Here is a 16,048-nt window from a genome sequence, read left to right as displayed (position 1 = left end):
AAAAAACAATAACCACACATTTTTTCATCTTTTGTGTCTACAGGCGCTGCTGGTTTTGTGGGGAATCTCTACTGGGTTGCATTCCTTTCCATTATCTTGACTTCTCCTTTTGCTCCACAAATTGTCTCCAAGCCCATCGACGGGGAAAACTGCCCCATCCTAACTAGAAGTTTTGCTTTGGCATCAAGGGACTAAAACACAAATCCCACCCTGGGACTGTTGTCACTTTAGAATGGTGAAAGATTAAGCACAGCAGGGAAGTCACAAGTAATTGTTTCCAAGGACTTCATAGAAGCTAATATGGACTGCTGTTATTTGAGTGATTCTGTAAGATTGTAGGGTTTTTTCAATTTTAAACTTATTTAGAAACTGAGCAATTTCTCTTCCCAGATATGTTGGGCACTGGAATTAACTGCTTACTGTGAGTTCTGTAAGTTAAGAATTGTAATACATCTTTGCTGTGCTGGTTGCAGAAGGCTATATTAAGGAAAACAAAGATATAGATAACAAAAATGGAAGAATCCACGAGCGCTGTTTTTTTTTAAATCTAATGCTATTTGATTGTCTCTTAGTATTTTCACAAGTGGCAATAGATGTCTAAAAAATCAAGGGAGACCCTTAATCTACTTAATATATAACACAAAGAACTTTACATCTGTTCCTGATGTTTAAAAGTGCCTTATACCCAAGTATGTGTTGTAATTACCTGGTTCATCCTATTTTCACTGAACTTTGCCAGTAGCCATTTGCAACTCCATCTTTGATACTAATGCGATGCCAAGAATGTATTATAATGCTATGCCAAGTACTCGATCTTCAAATAATTATGGTTTACTTAGTTTATTCATTAGAGATTAAGCTACTTTATTTGTTTGATTCTTACAAGACAGTGATTTCAACTACATTTCTTTTGCCACGGGTCTCAGCAATGTCAAATTGGATAATACTTCCAGTTATTTCATGTCTTTTAGAAAGAAACCTAAAGTGTTGTTGAGAAAGGGACGGTCAAGAAAAAGTGCCTTTGGGTTTGATGGTGCATTCTGCAGTTCCAGCACTACAATAGTGTTGAGGACTGTGGTACTAAGGAGAAAGCCAGGCAGAAATAGGGTTTGCTGGGGTCCACGTACTGACCAGAAACGGCCCAGGTTAAAACCGTTGATCCAGATTTGGCCCTATTTAAAAAGATAAAAGTGACTTTTATAAAGCAATATTTCATCTTTATTTGAGCACCCCAAGAGACTACTGCATTGATTTAATATTTTATTATTTATCCACAGCCAGGAAAATCATTGATGGCAAGAGAAAGTTTACTAGTACAAGGCTTAGAACAGTGATGGGGAACCTATGGTACACGTGCCACAGGTAGCACGCAGAGCCATATCTGCATGCATGTGCATGGCGCCTAGCTGATTTTTGACTCCCACAGAGGCTCTGGGAAGATGTTTCTGGCCTGGGAGTGGGGGGGCAAAAAACAGGCTCACCAGAACTCGGGAAATGGTTCCTTTCCGGCCTTCGGAGGGCCTCGGGGGATGTGGGAGTTGTTTTCTCCCCAAGCTACAAGGAACCCTCTAGAGCCTAGGAAAGGCAAAAAAGAGGCCCACTAGAAGTTGGGAAACGGGGGAGGGGCTGTGCGCGCATGCACGGGTGATGCAGCACTGGGATGTTTCTTGCACAGGAGGGGATTGTATTATGGGTGTGGGACTAACGTGCGTGATAGTGCATGCATACAGGCTTTCGGCACCCAAGCGAAAGCCTGTATGCACTATCAATGCGTGATAGTGCATGCATACAGGCTTTCGGCACCCAAGGAAAAAAAGGTTCACCATCACTGGCTTATAAGTTAATTCTGTATGTGTGTAGATTGCAATGATCATTGACCTATAAATCACTACGTGGCATCGGGCCAGACTACCTACGGGACCGCCTTCTGCCGCATGAATCCCAGCGACTGGTTGGGTCCCACAGAGTCAGCCTTCTCCAGGTCCCGTCAAGTAGGCAATGTCACTTGGCGAGGTCTAGGGGAACAGCCTTCTCTGTGGGGGCTCCAGCCCTCTGGAATCAGCTCTCCCCAAAGATTCGTATTGCCCCCACCCTCCTGGCCTTCCACAAGAGTCTTAAGACTCATCTATGCTGCCAGGCTTGGGGCTATTAGACTCTAGCCCCCTGACCAATGAAAGTTATGTATGGTTGTTGTTTGAGTGGGTATGATTAGTTTTTTAAAAATATTGAGTTTAATAGGCTAGTACATTTAGTTTTTTAAATTAATTGGGTTTAGACGATTATATTGTATTACAGTGTTCCCTCACTTTCCGCGGGTTCAAACTTCGCGAAAAGTCTACCACGGTTTTTCAAAAATATTAATTAAAAAATACTTCGCGGGTTTTTTCCCTATACCACGGTTTTTCCCACCCGATGACATCATATGTCATCGCCAAACTTTCGTCTGCCTTTAATAAATATTTTTTTAATAAACTTTAATAAATAAACATGGTGAATAATAATCTGAATGGTTGCTAAGGGAATGGAAAATTGCAATTTAGGGGTTTAAAGTGTTAAGGGAAGGCTTGTGATACTGTTCATAGCCAAAAATAGTGTATTTACTTCCGCATCTCTACTTCGCGGAAATTCAACTTTCGCGGGTGGTCTCAGAACGCATCCTCCACAAAAAGCGAGGGAACACTGTATTATTCTTTTTTATGTGTTGTAAGCTGCCCCGAGTCTTCAGAGAGGGGCGGCATATAAATCCAATTAAATAAATATATAAATAAATTCTATGATTTGAATACATAAACAATAGGAAGACATACGTTTAGTTGGTAAAAAGAGATTATTCTTATTTATTTATGTAATTATGTAATTGGAAATGCTGAATGCATTTTATAAGTTTTATAAAAGTAAATAGTAGGCATATTAATATTCTGCACCAGAGTTCTTAATCTTTCTGGCTTTGTAGACTGGCATGGGGGTGGAAGGGGGGATGGTTCCATACTCAAATGTGCAAATGCGCTCACCCGCTACTTGCGCAAATGTGGATGTACATGCATTTTCACTCACCACTTCCTTAGCCTAGTTCCGAATGGCTCAAGGCCTGGTAGTGGGCTGCAGCCAGGGGATTAGGGAGTCCTGTTCTACACAATGCTAAAGCCAGTACATCTTTATGTTATTAACCCTAAGCCAGGGTACCTCTAAAAGTAACTCTAATTTAAATTTTATAAAACTTTTTTTTGACATCATGATGTTTTCTCTTTCCTGTTTCCTATTTTGACCTTAATGGACACTTAATTGTGATAATCTTAAAATAGTAAATAAAGGCAACTTTTTACTTATAAACTAATCTTTAAATTGCCTAGCATTATAAAGTGCTTAATAGATAAATATAGTAAAACAGCTGCATTGAGTTAGCAATCTGGATAATAGAAGCTCCATTGCCTAGACAATGAGCTGAAGCAAAGAAATCACCTTGCTGCCTAATGGGACATAAAACTGTGTTCAATATTGCTATACCTTGCTCCACCCTGGTAACATCACATAGGTGTCATAGTTGATACCAGGTGTTTTGAAGACCCCAGTATAGAAAGCAGGTCCTGTGGTGGTATTGCTTCGTGGGACATTGGGAGGCCATTGTTGGGCCACAACTGAGTCAATATCAAGTGGATAGATGAGCCAGTCATTTAGAATGTTAGAACCCAAAGTAACATTGTGGGTCAGGCCCTAGACAAGAAACAGAAAAGTGCACTAAGATGTGAAAAGAATATCATACATTTGGTTTTTAATCTGTAGAGAAAAGAGTTGCATCCTGCTGATTGTCAAAAATATCAGCTATTATCTTAAAAGACCTAGCTATTTTTCCTGCAGTAGGATTCTTTAGGTTCCACCCCCCTCAACTTAACAGCTGGAATAAAGCTATTCAAGCAGATAATAAAAATTACATCAGAACTTGCAATGATTAAAAGTGAGTTTATTACACTTTTGCTTTACAACTCATTTTTCACAACTGCCTAATATTCCAAGTCTTAAAAAAAACCACCCCCAATTTTTTCAAATTATTTCTGTTGCTATTTATTAGTTACTTAATTTTGAAGTGTGATAATGTAGCTGCCTAGAGTCCATCCCAATCCAATGTACCTCTGAATAAAAGTGAAGGCTTTTATTCTACTCACTATTTTCTGTAATACCTTAAAGTCACTGTTATTTGCTCCAAAGTTGATATGACCCATGCTCTCCACCAGCAAATCCAATGAATCTCCTAGCCGACCAGTTATATTGATGGCACTCACTCTGTCTCGTTCCAGTGTCCCTTTATATTTCTCAGGAGAAAAAGAATAAAGGATTAAAAATTGAATAGCACTTGTAGAACTGAAGCAAAACCCTTATATCGCTCAGCAGTCTCAAGCAATCACCATGAGGACATAGGAACGTTTCCCCCCTGGCAGTTAAATGTCTGGATCATATAAATGTCTCCACTTTTCAGCTTACTCCGTTAAGTAAAACGTAGGCAAGGTCATGGGTCCCATTTTCAAGGACGGAGAGCAAAACAGGCTGTGGGATGTCATCTGGAAGGACAGTACGGTACAACATAAAGCCATGGGTCTGAAATATAAAATGAAAACTAATGCAAATGTGGGCTGCAATCCAAGCACCAAACGGGCAAGATCTAAATTGAATTCTCCCCCCCACCCCCCAGCTTCTCTGAGTTTTCTTGAATTTTCTAGTAGAACTACTCTCGCCACAGGCTCCACTTCCTACCTGCATCAGAGCCTCAAAAGTGAGGGGGAAGGAAGAATGGTATGGTAGACCAGGGGAGAGAAGACTTAGAACATCTAAAAAGGCCACACACTGTAAGAAAAAACTGAAATTGTATTTGTGCTATTTAAAAAGATACAAAAAACATATTTTCCCCTCCAATCATTTCCATTAAAAATATCAAATAATATTAGAAAATAAGCATACAGCAACATTAAAAGCAGCAGAAATATGTCATTTTTAAAATGCGTCATCATATAAACATATCACTCAATGAAAAAAAGTGGTTATGCTGAATTCCTGATTTAGGGATTGTAGCACAATATCTCAATACTGATGCCATCAATATTGTCAGATATGTTTTACCTCTTTTCTGTTCCAAAATCTGTTTAAATACATTTGATTCTATCTTAGGAAACAACATGTAAGACTACCGGAATAACCTATCCATTAACCAAGTCATGAAACTCTGATGGAATAAATCTTCAAACTGTAACTTACCAGTGGTAAAGATACATAGCCATATGAAAATTTGGGAATGGGAGGTGGCATTGGTCCTGCAGGCACCGGTTGAAACTGCAATTTTTTAAAAAAAACCAAAAGGGGTCAAACTTAACATCAATTTAAGCTAATGACAACATCACATTTAGCAACTGAAGCACAGAAAGAATAAACCAGTTACCTTGCCTCAATGAAAAAAACCTTATATAAATTGGAGGTAGAGAGATAACTTTTAAGCAATTCATCTAAATCACCAGTATTATCTACCATCTGTTAGTGAAACATCATCACTCCCTTGTTCCAAAAATAGTTATACAGTACTACAAATGGAGGCGAATGAGAAAATAATTACTGAAATAAGATTGGTACATGCAGTTCATTCATTGGAGATTTGGATGTGGGGAGCCCAAACATAATTTACCACCCTTTTACCTGATTGCATTATTGAACCAGATTTGGCTTATCATGGATGTCTGGTACAATCACCAAGTTCTGGTAGTCATTCCATTCTCTCCCTTCCAGGAATCATGACTAGAACTTATTTGTTGCTTCTAAAACTTACTGCCAATAATTTATTCAAATATGCTTTGATTAAATTTAAAACTTTAGGCTGATGTCCTACCCTGGCTGTGACTGCATATGGGCAGCAGCAAAAGGACAGATTAGAACAAATAGTTTATTTCAATCAGTATAAAAAGCAGCATTGCCTCTCAATCTATAGCCTAGAGTGCTGAATCATTACCTTGCCAATTATGGTTCGAATGGCATACAACTTTTCTGTAGGATCTCCAGCTTCTGAGAGAGGTGCATCATAGTCGTAGCTAGTAGTAATAGGATAATACTTGTCCTTATAATCAGCACCTGAGTAGAGAAACCTATGAGAACAAAACAGGCTTCTGGATTTCTAACTCCCATTTGCAATTAGATACTTCTATTTTCCAGCCAGAAGATAAGCCTCACAATATCTGGCTGAGACAGCAACCCAAAGGACCCAGAAACTCACCACTCCAGTAACCAAAGTTGGTGCCGCCCTGGAACATATACCTAGAAAAAAATTAGGCAGAGTAAAAATTCACTTTCCATACAAGCACTAAGACAATGACTGGCCGTGGAATTAGGGGGAAATGGACAGGTGCTACAAAAGGAACAGAACAGTTTTGCACACTGGATAAACCCAAATGTGGCCTGTTTGGTTTTTTGCTTATGATGATATTGATTCCAGCCAGCCACTCATATAAAGTAAGATAAATAGTGAATCCAGGGTAGTCCCAAATATGCTCCAGTTTCAAATTACATCTTCATTGTGCTGGAAAATTTTATCTGCTATGTATGGAAATCATTAAAGAAAAGATTATACACACACAGACAATCTGATGTAACAAAATACCCATACAGAATGAGATGAAGCTAAGAGCCATGGCTTATATCTTAGACATATTTCATTTTATAATCAATTCTATTGCTTTTGTTCCCCTGCCACTCCCCCATATAGTCTCAAGGTTACATGTTGACGTTGGCTCCTAATTCCAGCATCTTCTGTAGGCCTTTAATCACAACTGTAGTACTTCTCGTGGAGTGTGGCTCACCCCAATAATCCAGCCAGCCTGTGTAATACTCAGAATTCACCTAGGGGAAAAGCATAATTAAGACTTTTATGGAATAGTAGCAAAGCTGTTTTCAACACCTGAAATGATTATGTAAATTTTGTTCCAACTCAAATATTAAAATCTGAGAGTATAGACCATAAGTCAGACCATAAAAATAGATGCAGTTGATACATTATGATTTATGGTCCATGGAACCACGGAACCATGTACTTCAACAATAATATCCAAGTTGTACATTATAATAAGTTGTGGTGGCTGTGCTCAGGATCTCATTTGTGTCCAAAATTAAGCTGTGCACCAATATACTCTAAGGTCACATACTCTGGTCACTATGTTGTCTACTTTAAAGTGGTAATTTAATATATAATTGTCTGGGTGTCTGTAGAAAAACAAGCTAAATTGAATCATTGTTCATCTTATTTTCATTGAATTTATTTCATTGTACATCATTCTGGATTCCTTTGGAAAAATGAGTGAAATACAATAAAATACTGTAAAGTACTTCTGAAACACCTAACGAATTATTCTATAATTAAGCTCTTAGAAATTTTTGTAGACAGAGATGAATCTTGAGGCCTACAGATCTGGCATCACCCAAGACAGGCAAATGAAACTCATAGCTTGCCAGACACCCTTGAAAACATAGGACTACAATTTCTATTGCTTTAGCACCAACTTACAAACCACAGAGGCAAATAAGGATTTAACATACATGAATACTTTTGATTCACTTTCTTTAGGAATTCCCTGGAAGCACCTCTAGGTGCTCAGAAGAAATTAGTATTAAAAAGCCACTTTTTTTTTTCTTCCTACATGGCATGGCCAATTGCTCTCACCAGTGGCCCTCTTGGCTCAACCATACGCTGCTGTTCAAATGCTCGTGTCTCATTTGTCTCTGTCAAGGAACAAAAAACAGAGTAGAAGTCAAAGGATAATTTCGTTCCAGATCCTATGAATTATGTGCAGATCATTTAGCCTTGCACTACCTGTTCCAAAGTCCACAGTGGCATATAAATCTTGCAGGGTCCCACAGTGCAGCTCAGATTCTTTGAGGCCATCAGTTGTGAAAAGCACAACTTCTTTGCCCAAATGCAAGCGGAAAACAGCCAGGAGGTAACGCATATAGTTATAGTCACATGCGTAATAGCTTCCATATTCATTCTCCACCTGCCTAGAAAACAGTGGGGAATTAAAGGATGGTGACGTAGAGCTCCTCATTTGCCAAAGAATCAGCTTTTAATAAGACTCATTTGTCAAATGCTGCATATGTAGCAGCTTATGCAGCCCACTTGTCCCATATGTTGGTTTCCCAAGTAGATGCAGCAGAGCTAGTTTTAAAGAAAGCTTATTGCTCTCCCTCTGCATAAGTCAGGAGGGTGCTAAAAAATCTTTGCTGTTTGATAGTGAAAGACAGCAAATATAGGTCGTGTAAAATGTTGGGCACTGGATATGATTTTAAGATCCAAAAGGATTGTTAGGCAAAAATTTGCCAATACATTCCAGAATTCAATTTTTATAGCCATTATGTCTGATCTCCACCATGTTGTTTAGGGTCCATCTGTTTTAATGAAAGTTAAAAAAAACTTGCATTCCATACTATATTCACCACATGGGTAGCAGACATAACCTGCCTACATGCACACAATAAATAACTGATGGGAAAAAATGTCTGAAATGTCTTATGCTTCACGCACCTGGATACTGATGATGTTACCTCCATTTTGGTAAAGGCGAGGTTTTATCTTGGGTAGTAGGATACTCAGCCATTTGTTGACAGCTTGCAGAAAACCTGAGAACAGAAAGTACTTCTTCAGCTAAAAATGAGGATACTCTGCTCAAGTTCCCCATCTTATATTTCCTGAGATAAAAGCTAGAGAGTATAAGCTTTGTAACTGTACACTTTACACTGAATTTCACTATTACGTTCATATATGTGCTCTGCCTAGGTAGAAGGTAGGGGAAATTATGTTTTCTTTCTCGGGTTCAGATTTTCCCTTTACCTGTATTAGATGTTCGTAGAATAATATTTGGGTCTGCCAACAACCAAGATGGAAGGCCACCCTAGAAAAGATATCAAAGTAAACCAATTGTGCAACAAAAGTCAAAGACATTATTTATGCTCTCTTCCAGAGAGTAACAATTGAAGAACTACCAAAAAATGAGAATTCAAAACTGCAACAATAGGTTTGATCTTAATTATTGTAAAGCTGCTTGAATGAGATGAAGTGCTTACATCCACATATAATTATAAAGCAAGAAAAATACAAGATTAAAAAATGAAGAAAGCTATAAAAGGAAAATGAGGGAAAGATAGTTGGTCAAATTATTAACTGTTTAAAGTAAGTTGTGGAGCATTCAGATGCTTAAAATAATAAGGACTTATTTGAATCTTTGCATAGTTCTCACCATATCCCATTCAGCACAGATGTATGGTCCAGGGCGCAAAATCACCAATAACCCTAATTGGGCCACTAAGTCCAAGAATCCTTCCAAGTTTTTGTCCCCAGAAAAGTTGTAAGCTCCAGGCAATGGTTCATGGTAATTCCATGGGACATAACTGAGCAAATAAAATACACATTTCAATTCAGAATAGGTTTCCGAGAGAAAAAATGTTACTGTAAAATAGAACTGTAAATAGGGTAAGTACTGTAAAATAGGGTTAAATAGAATAAAACCATGCTTTTTACCTTCTGTCACTAAATACCAAACAATATTTTTTTGTAGTTCAAGTACATCTTTCAATCCTTATTTCTCAGTTTAGCTTGACAAAAAGTTCAGACATAAGTGATAGCAAACAGGGAACATGGACAACATTTTTCTCCCTTAGTTTTAAATTAGAATGATGGGCAGAGGTAATTATTCCAATTGCAGTAGAAAGCTGGTCAGTAATTAAATATGCTGCTTTATATACATACATATAGTTAGTGCTATACAGACATATTGTATGTGCACATGGCATATATATATATATGTAGATTGTCCTGAGTTCGGGTTTTGCCCCGTGTAATATTTTGAGTGTCTATGCAACGTTTCGGTGAAATCACATTCACCATCATCAGGCTGAAGTTATAAGCTTCGTGCTGCTGTAAATATAGTTTGTTTGCAACTGCCATAATATCAAAACTTCATTTGTCACTAACCAAAAAATATCAAACATCCTAAGAAACCCAAAAGATAAAATCCAACTCGAAAACCAAGGAATCTATGAAATCCCTTGCAAAACATGTGCAGCCACATACATTGGACAAACTAATCGAAGAGTAAACGCACGCATTGCAGAACATAAGAATGCAGTCAAAAAAGAAGAAAAAACTTCCTCCCTTGTCCAGCACATTAAAAAAACAGGGCACGAAATTGACTTTGAAAAAACTAAATTACTTTCCAAAACAGAAAATGTATACAGAAGAATAATTATGGAAGCCATAGAGATAGAAAAGCACCCCCTCAGCATGAACAAAAGAGATGACACGTCCCGCCTACCAGAGATTTGGAAACCAGCCTTAAACAAAAAAACCATATCATAATCATCACCATGTCAATCCTTCAACTAAATGTGATTCCACCAACCAATCAAATCATTAAAACATAGTCACCCAATCTATTTGCTACATTCAAACCAAATCTCCACCCCCAACACTATATATAAGGAACAAATGGCAGTTGCAAACAAACTATATTTACAGCAGCACGAAGCTTATAACTTCAGCCTGATGATGGTGAATGTGATTTCACCGAAACGTCGCAGACACTCAAAATATTACATGGGGCAAAACCCGAACTCAGAACAATCTACATACATATACCCGTGAAAATCTACGAAAACAAATTTATATATATATATATATCCCAATGAGACTTTATGATAGAACAAAACATTTTCATTACTTGGGTCTGATTCATTTTCAATAAGCATGAGTTTTTCTACTCCCAATAACCTTCCAATCCAAACAGATCATGCCAGACTAATCTTATTGCATTCTTTGACAAAGTGACAAAATTAGTGGACCAGAGAAATGTCAATATAATTTACTTGGATTTCAGTAAGGCATTTGATAAAGTAGATCATAACCTACTACTAAATAAATTTTTAGACAGCAACACTACCAGATGGATTCAAAACGGGCTGACCAACTGCACTCAATGTGTAGTGCTCAATGGAACTGCATCTACATGGAGGGAAGTATGCAGTGGAGTACCCCAAGGGTCTATTTTAGGCCCAGTACTCTTCAACATCTTCATTAATGACTTGGCTGAGGGGGATAGATGGGGAGCTCATCAAATTTGCAGATGACACCAAACTGGCAGGACTAGCCAACACTCCAGAAGATAGGCTCAAGATACAGAAAGATTTTGACAAACTTGAACATTGGGCGCTATTAACAAAACGATTTAATGGTGAAAAAAAATAAGGTTCTACATTTAGGCAAGAAAAACAAAATGCACAGGTATAGAATATGTGGTAGCTTGCTCAACAATAGTAACTGTGTTGGGACCTTGGAGTCCTAGTGGACAACCAATTAAATATGAGCCAGCAGTGTGCAGCAGCTGCCAAAAAAAGCCAACACAGTTCTAGGCTGCATTAACAAAGGGATAGAATCAAGATCACATGAAGTGTTAATACAACTTTATAAGGCCTTAGTAAGGCCACATTTGGGATACTGCATTCAGTTTTGATCACCATGATGCAAAAAGAATGTTGCGACTCTAGAAAGAGTCCAGAAAAGAGCAACAAAGATGATTAGGGGACTGGAGGCTAAAACATATGAAGAACGTTTGCAAGAACTAGGTAGGTCTAGTTTAATGAAAACTAGGGGAGGCATGATAGCAGTGTTCCAATATCTCAGGGTTGCCACAAAAAAGAGGGAATCAAACTATTCTCCAAAGCACCTGAGGGTAGATCAATGGGTGGAAATTAATCAAGGAGATAAGCAACTTAGAACTAAGGAGACAGTTAGAACAATTAATCCATGGACCGGCTTGCCTCCAGAAGTTGTGAATGCTCCAACACTGGAAGTTAATTATCAGTTTTAGTCTCTAGTCTCTGTTACAGCAAAGAGTATGTCCCAGCTTGGAATCACTTCTTATCACTTACATTTGTACAGCATTGAGACCACTCATATACATCTTGAGGAGCCGATCTTTCCAATAAGCTGGTGGGATACGGAAGTAATGGATGCTCCCTGAGATATAACGAAACTTATTTCCATCCTTGAGGAAGCAGTTATTTTGATAATCAATGCTGAAGGAACGAACTGCTGCAGTGCTCTGCTATCCGGGAAAATAGAGGAAACCTTCATATTGTCTTTTTCCATACAATCACAGTGCTGCTTTAACTATTTATTAAGGTTAGGGGTAGGTAGGGCTAGAAAATCCATTCGTTCCATGCCCATAATAATTAATAACTACATATTTTACATCATTGGCTCAAACAATATATTGAATATTGTATTTCCTGAAATTAATCTCATGTGCCTACCCATGTGCAATAAGGCATCCCAAAGTAACTCATATCTCATGCTCACTGCTGCTCCAAATCTTGCAAATTCAAATACCAATCTCAATTTATACTTGACATTTAGGTCTGCCCCTCACTTATTCATTTAAGCTCTTTCTAGGTTAGTGGCCGATGTACAAACGTCTTCTGAATCATATTGTGGAGTCACTCATCCCTATTTCCCCTGCTACAGTTACTCATTATCAGCCAGCCATGCAACAACATGATCACATGATTCTTGAGAATTTATTTTGAAAAATAAATTATTAATTTGTTCTGAGTGTTCTGACTGACTCAGATACTATAAACCATAAACCATAAAATAAGTTGAACTCTGCAGTGTTCTTTGTTGAGCCGAGTCACATTTTAAATGAGCATAACATATTATGTTCCATGTATAAGAACCAAGATAATTATATTACACAGGAGCTTAATTCAATGGTATGACAATCAACTCACTAATTACAAACAAAATATTAGATGGTGAGGAAATTCCAAAAAGATCTTAAGAAAAACATGGCCTATAAGACTATGCAGACGGTTACAAAGCAGTTACAGAAATCTTTTATATTTCCCTTAAAAGTTGGGGGGGGATCATTTAAGCATTTTTCCCAATAAAATCCTCCCCTAATTGTTTTTGCTTACCTGAAATAGTAAGGCTGCCAGACCTACCATGAGAATATTCAGCCTCAGCTCCATCTCTTTAAAGTTAATTTCAGTCTGGAACAAGAAGCTGCAAGAAGATATCATATGACAATCTGGTGGGCAGGCCGTGGTGCTTCCTCTGAACAGAGGGAGTGATCTGTCCTATGAGTTGGGAGGGGAGAACTGTCAGCATTATTTTAATGAACTAAATCCAAAACCAGTCATATCAGAAGACAATTCAATATCATGATGTACCAAGTTCCTTCTGAATGCAAAAATGAACACAGAGGAACTGAAACAGAGAGCTTATTTACCGTTACAAACAGGGAAGGGCTACCAAAATTTTTACTACCATACTGTGGGTGTGACTTATGCAGGATGCCCTGCATTTTCTTTCATCTTTTTTCAGTGTAAATTGGGTGCTCTGGGGTGGAGCTCCATTTTCGCTACTCCACTGCACCCCTGGTTGCAAGTACAGTATATAGTTTATGCAAAACATACATTTCCTCAAACTAACAGGATGAGAAATAATAGTTACCTTTGAAATGAGAGTGTACCTAAGCTTATATTGCATTGTATGTTATTGATTCAAAAGTATCAATCATTTTTAAATAATAAATTATACACACTGGATTTAGAGATAACTCACTTCTTGTAGTTCTAATAAATGTTGATATGATCAGAAACTAATATGGTGATTATGAAACAAGCTAATACATACCTAATCTGAGTGAGCAAAAGGCTCCATAAGAATATCAACTATTTTAATTATTAAATATCATGTGCTGCTATCATAAAATTATATAATCTTATTGCTTTTCAGTGTGTTTTTGTCCCTTTTATTGAAACTTGTCATTGGAAGTCCCCTTTACTCACCAGACATGAATAATCATTGTTTTCATTCAACAATAGGGAACCCATACAGACACCCAAGGTAACCAGTGCATAATGTCCCAGCAGTAGGCATACTATCCTTGGCATCACCACATTCTGTGCCACCTCATAATGAGATGTTGTTATAAACTAAGGAATTAGGACTCAATGAATGGTAAAATTTTGGTAAAACCAATCCGACCCTATATGCCATTACAATCTAAGGAGCTACTTGATAAGAATGTCAAATGTCTGCTGTCAACATTAAAATGATCACCATTTCTCCTCTCCCCCTTTAAAGACCCAGGACAGAGTTGGGGCCACTGGATGAAGCTGAGCATCTATTGGCCAATGCCCTTCCTGATGCTTATGCAGTGTTTCCAACAGATATTTTTTCTTTGTGCCCTAGGCCCCTAGGCAACATATACCGCTACCTCAGCTTGAATGTCTCAATTTTCCAAGAGGGAGGTGTCTTCACCACTAGGCCACCATGCCACTCATTAAAATGATCACAATAATATTATTAAAATGATGACAATTAAACTCGATATCCAGCATGTTAAAATGGCTAAACCCATATCCGCTTTGAAATCTCTATACACTATTTAACCCTACACATCTATAAATTTCACCAGCTTTCGGCTAATTATGTTCTAATTAGTTCAGAGTTTTTGTATAACTCATATGGTGGTGGATTATACATGTTGCACTAAATTTTCTAGAGAAACACTTGATATTAAAAATCAATTATGTCCTACCTAGAGGAACTCATTTAGAGCCTTTCATGAGCTCACCTGGCATTATCTTCACAACAGCTCTGTGAAGTATACCAAATACATTATTTTCATGGCAGAATTGAAGAACATAACCCCTTTGGGAACTAAATATCTATGGAGATTCTCCGTCATTGATGTCATGATTGTCCCAAAGGTGATTGATTGATTGATTTTGATTGGACTTATATCCCGCCGCTCTCCGAAGACTTGGAGTGGCTTACAACATATAAAAGTACAAAATACAAGACAAATTCAAATGCAAGTCCAATATTAATAATTTAAAAACCCAATTAATAATCTAAAAGCCCATTGAAACCATACACTTACATTAATTTTCCCAAGAGATAACTGGACTTTCTGGTTTTTCTTTGAAAATTGTTGAAAGAAATGTTCATCTGGGTTCAATTGCAAGCGGAGAGGAAGATACTGGAAACATGGAGGCTGTTTGGAAAGATGGCTTAATGGAGGACAGGACCACATGGTGTAAGGTCCTGGGCAATTGAGCATATGGAGAGAGTGATAAAGCAAGCAAGAGAGATTGATTTATATCCTTTTGAGCCCGGTCTTGGAGCTTCCTGTTCCTGTATAATGACAGGTATTGTGATTGATTGTCAGACTCCCATGTAGGTTGTCTTGAGTTCCAGGCTTGGTTGAATCTTGCTAGCCGATGATGTAATGAAGAGGATTGTGTTCTGAAAGAGTGTTGGGCACTTCCTATTATGGCTTAATGGCTTTGTCCTGGTTTGGATCTTGAGTGAATGCTAATCCTATCATGTCTTGAGGATTAAATCTTTTGTTTTGGCCCTGTCTTTTAGATTTGTATGCCGCCCCTCTTTTGTCTTGTAGATAGGTTGGCACCAGTCTTTCTGGGGCTACTAACAAAGGTGGGGGCTACTTTCCAAGAGCATGTTTCTCCTTCTCCCATCCAGGGAGGTATAATAGACTGCCTTTTAAATATTTCCTAGAATATTTCATTCTTCTAGGAGAAGGATGAGTGCTAACTTTCCAAAAGATGTTAACCTTCTTATCCAAGGAAGTTCTTCAGTTTCCCTACCATCTACTCAGAACTGAAGAAGCTTCTTGGATGAGAAGCAAAACATCTTCAAAAGAAAAACCAGAAAGTCCAGTTGCCTTTTGGAAAAAAAAAACACCTTTGGGACTAAGTTACAGGACAATACGCATTTATTTAAAAATAAGCCTTCGCTTAATTCAAACTGACACTCACATGTTAAGAAACATTCAGTAACCTCACTCAAATAAAACCCATAATACTGAAGGTCAACACTTTTCGTCTAAAAACACTACGGACTTGTTCTTTAGCACCCAGTTCATGACTTCGGCCTGATTTTCCTCTTTTTGCTTATCAGCTCTTTTCCCACTTCCCGCCCTCTTTTCTCCTTTCGCAAATA

General features: G+C 37.9%; 2 protein-coding genes across 12 annotated transcripts in view; one reads left to right on the top strand and one right to left on the bottom strand.

Annotated features, from left to right (window-relative positions):
• ANKZF1 (ankyrin repeat and zinc finger peptidyl tRNA hydrolase 1) overlaps positions 1-847 on the top strand; it is a 17,570-nt gene extending 16,723 nt beyond the window's left edge. For all 6 annotated transcript variants that reach the window (XM_070728785.1, XM_070728764.1, XM_070728775.1 and 3 more), the window contains one exon: positions 44-847. In XM_070728785.1, coding sequence (XP_070584886.1) covers positions 44-167 — 124 coding nt within the window. In that variant the 3' untranslated portion in view covers positions 168-847. The remainder of the gene's footprint in view (positions 1-43) is intronic.
• GLB1L (galactosidase beta 1 like) lies at positions 828-16,048 on the bottom strand. Of its 6 annotated transcripts, none has more exons than XM_070728734.1 (17): positions 15,865-16,048; positions 12,991-13,152; positions 11,944-12,119; positions 9,258-9,408; positions 8,852-8,912; positions 8,546-8,640; positions 7,838-8,018; positions 7,688-7,746; positions 6,749-6,870; positions 6,248-6,288; positions 5,987-6,105; positions 5,245-5,319; positions 4,747-4,836; positions 4,477-4,590; positions 4,161-4,307; positions 3,505-3,711; positions 828-1,172 (listed from the first exon to the last, which is right to left on the bottom strand). In XM_070728734.1, exons 2-17 carry the CDS (start codon positions 13,093-13,095, stop codon positions 954-956), a joined length of 1,962 nt encoding a protein of 653 aa, XP_070584835.1. In that variant the 5' UTR covers positions 13,096-13,152; positions 15,865-16,048; the 3' UTR covers positions 828-953. The 6 variants fall into 6 exon arrangements, with proteins under 6 accessions (XP_070584835.1, XP_070584851.1, XP_070584816.1 ...); XM_070728750.1 differs by having other exon boundaries at positions 11,944-12,116; XM_070728715.1 differs by lacking the exon at positions 15,865-16,048 and adding an exon at positions 14,967-15,849 and having other exon boundaries at positions 4,176-4,307.

This window comes from Erythrolamprus reginae, chromosome 1, assembly GCF_031021105.1.
Source record: "Erythrolamprus reginae isolate rEryReg1 chromosome 1, rEryReg1.hap1, whole genome shotgun sequence".
Taxonomy (NCBI): Eukaryota; Metazoa; Chordata; class Lepidosauria; order Squamata; family Dipsadidae; genus Erythrolamprus; species Erythrolamprus reginae.
The sequence above is the reverse complement of the archived record's forward strand: the minus strand, read 5'-3'. Positions and strand labels throughout refer to the sequence as shown.

What these genes read in the sequence shown, in the direction of transcription:
- GLB1L (XM_070728715.1), bottom strand. Translation starts at nt 15,146, where the DNA reads ATGCTCAATTGCCCAGGACCTTACACCATGTGGTCCTGTCCTCCATTA. An exon ending in GGTCTCAATGCTGTACAAAT is followed by an intron (nt 9,409 to 11,943) that starts GTAAGTGATAAG and finishes TTATTTGCTCAG; the next exon opens with TTATGTCCCATGGAATTACC. An exon ending in TTGAGCCAAGAGGGCCACTG is followed by an intron (nt 6,871 to 7,687) that starts GTGAGAGCAATT and finishes CTTTTCCCCTAG; the next exon opens with GTGAATTCTGAGTATTACAC.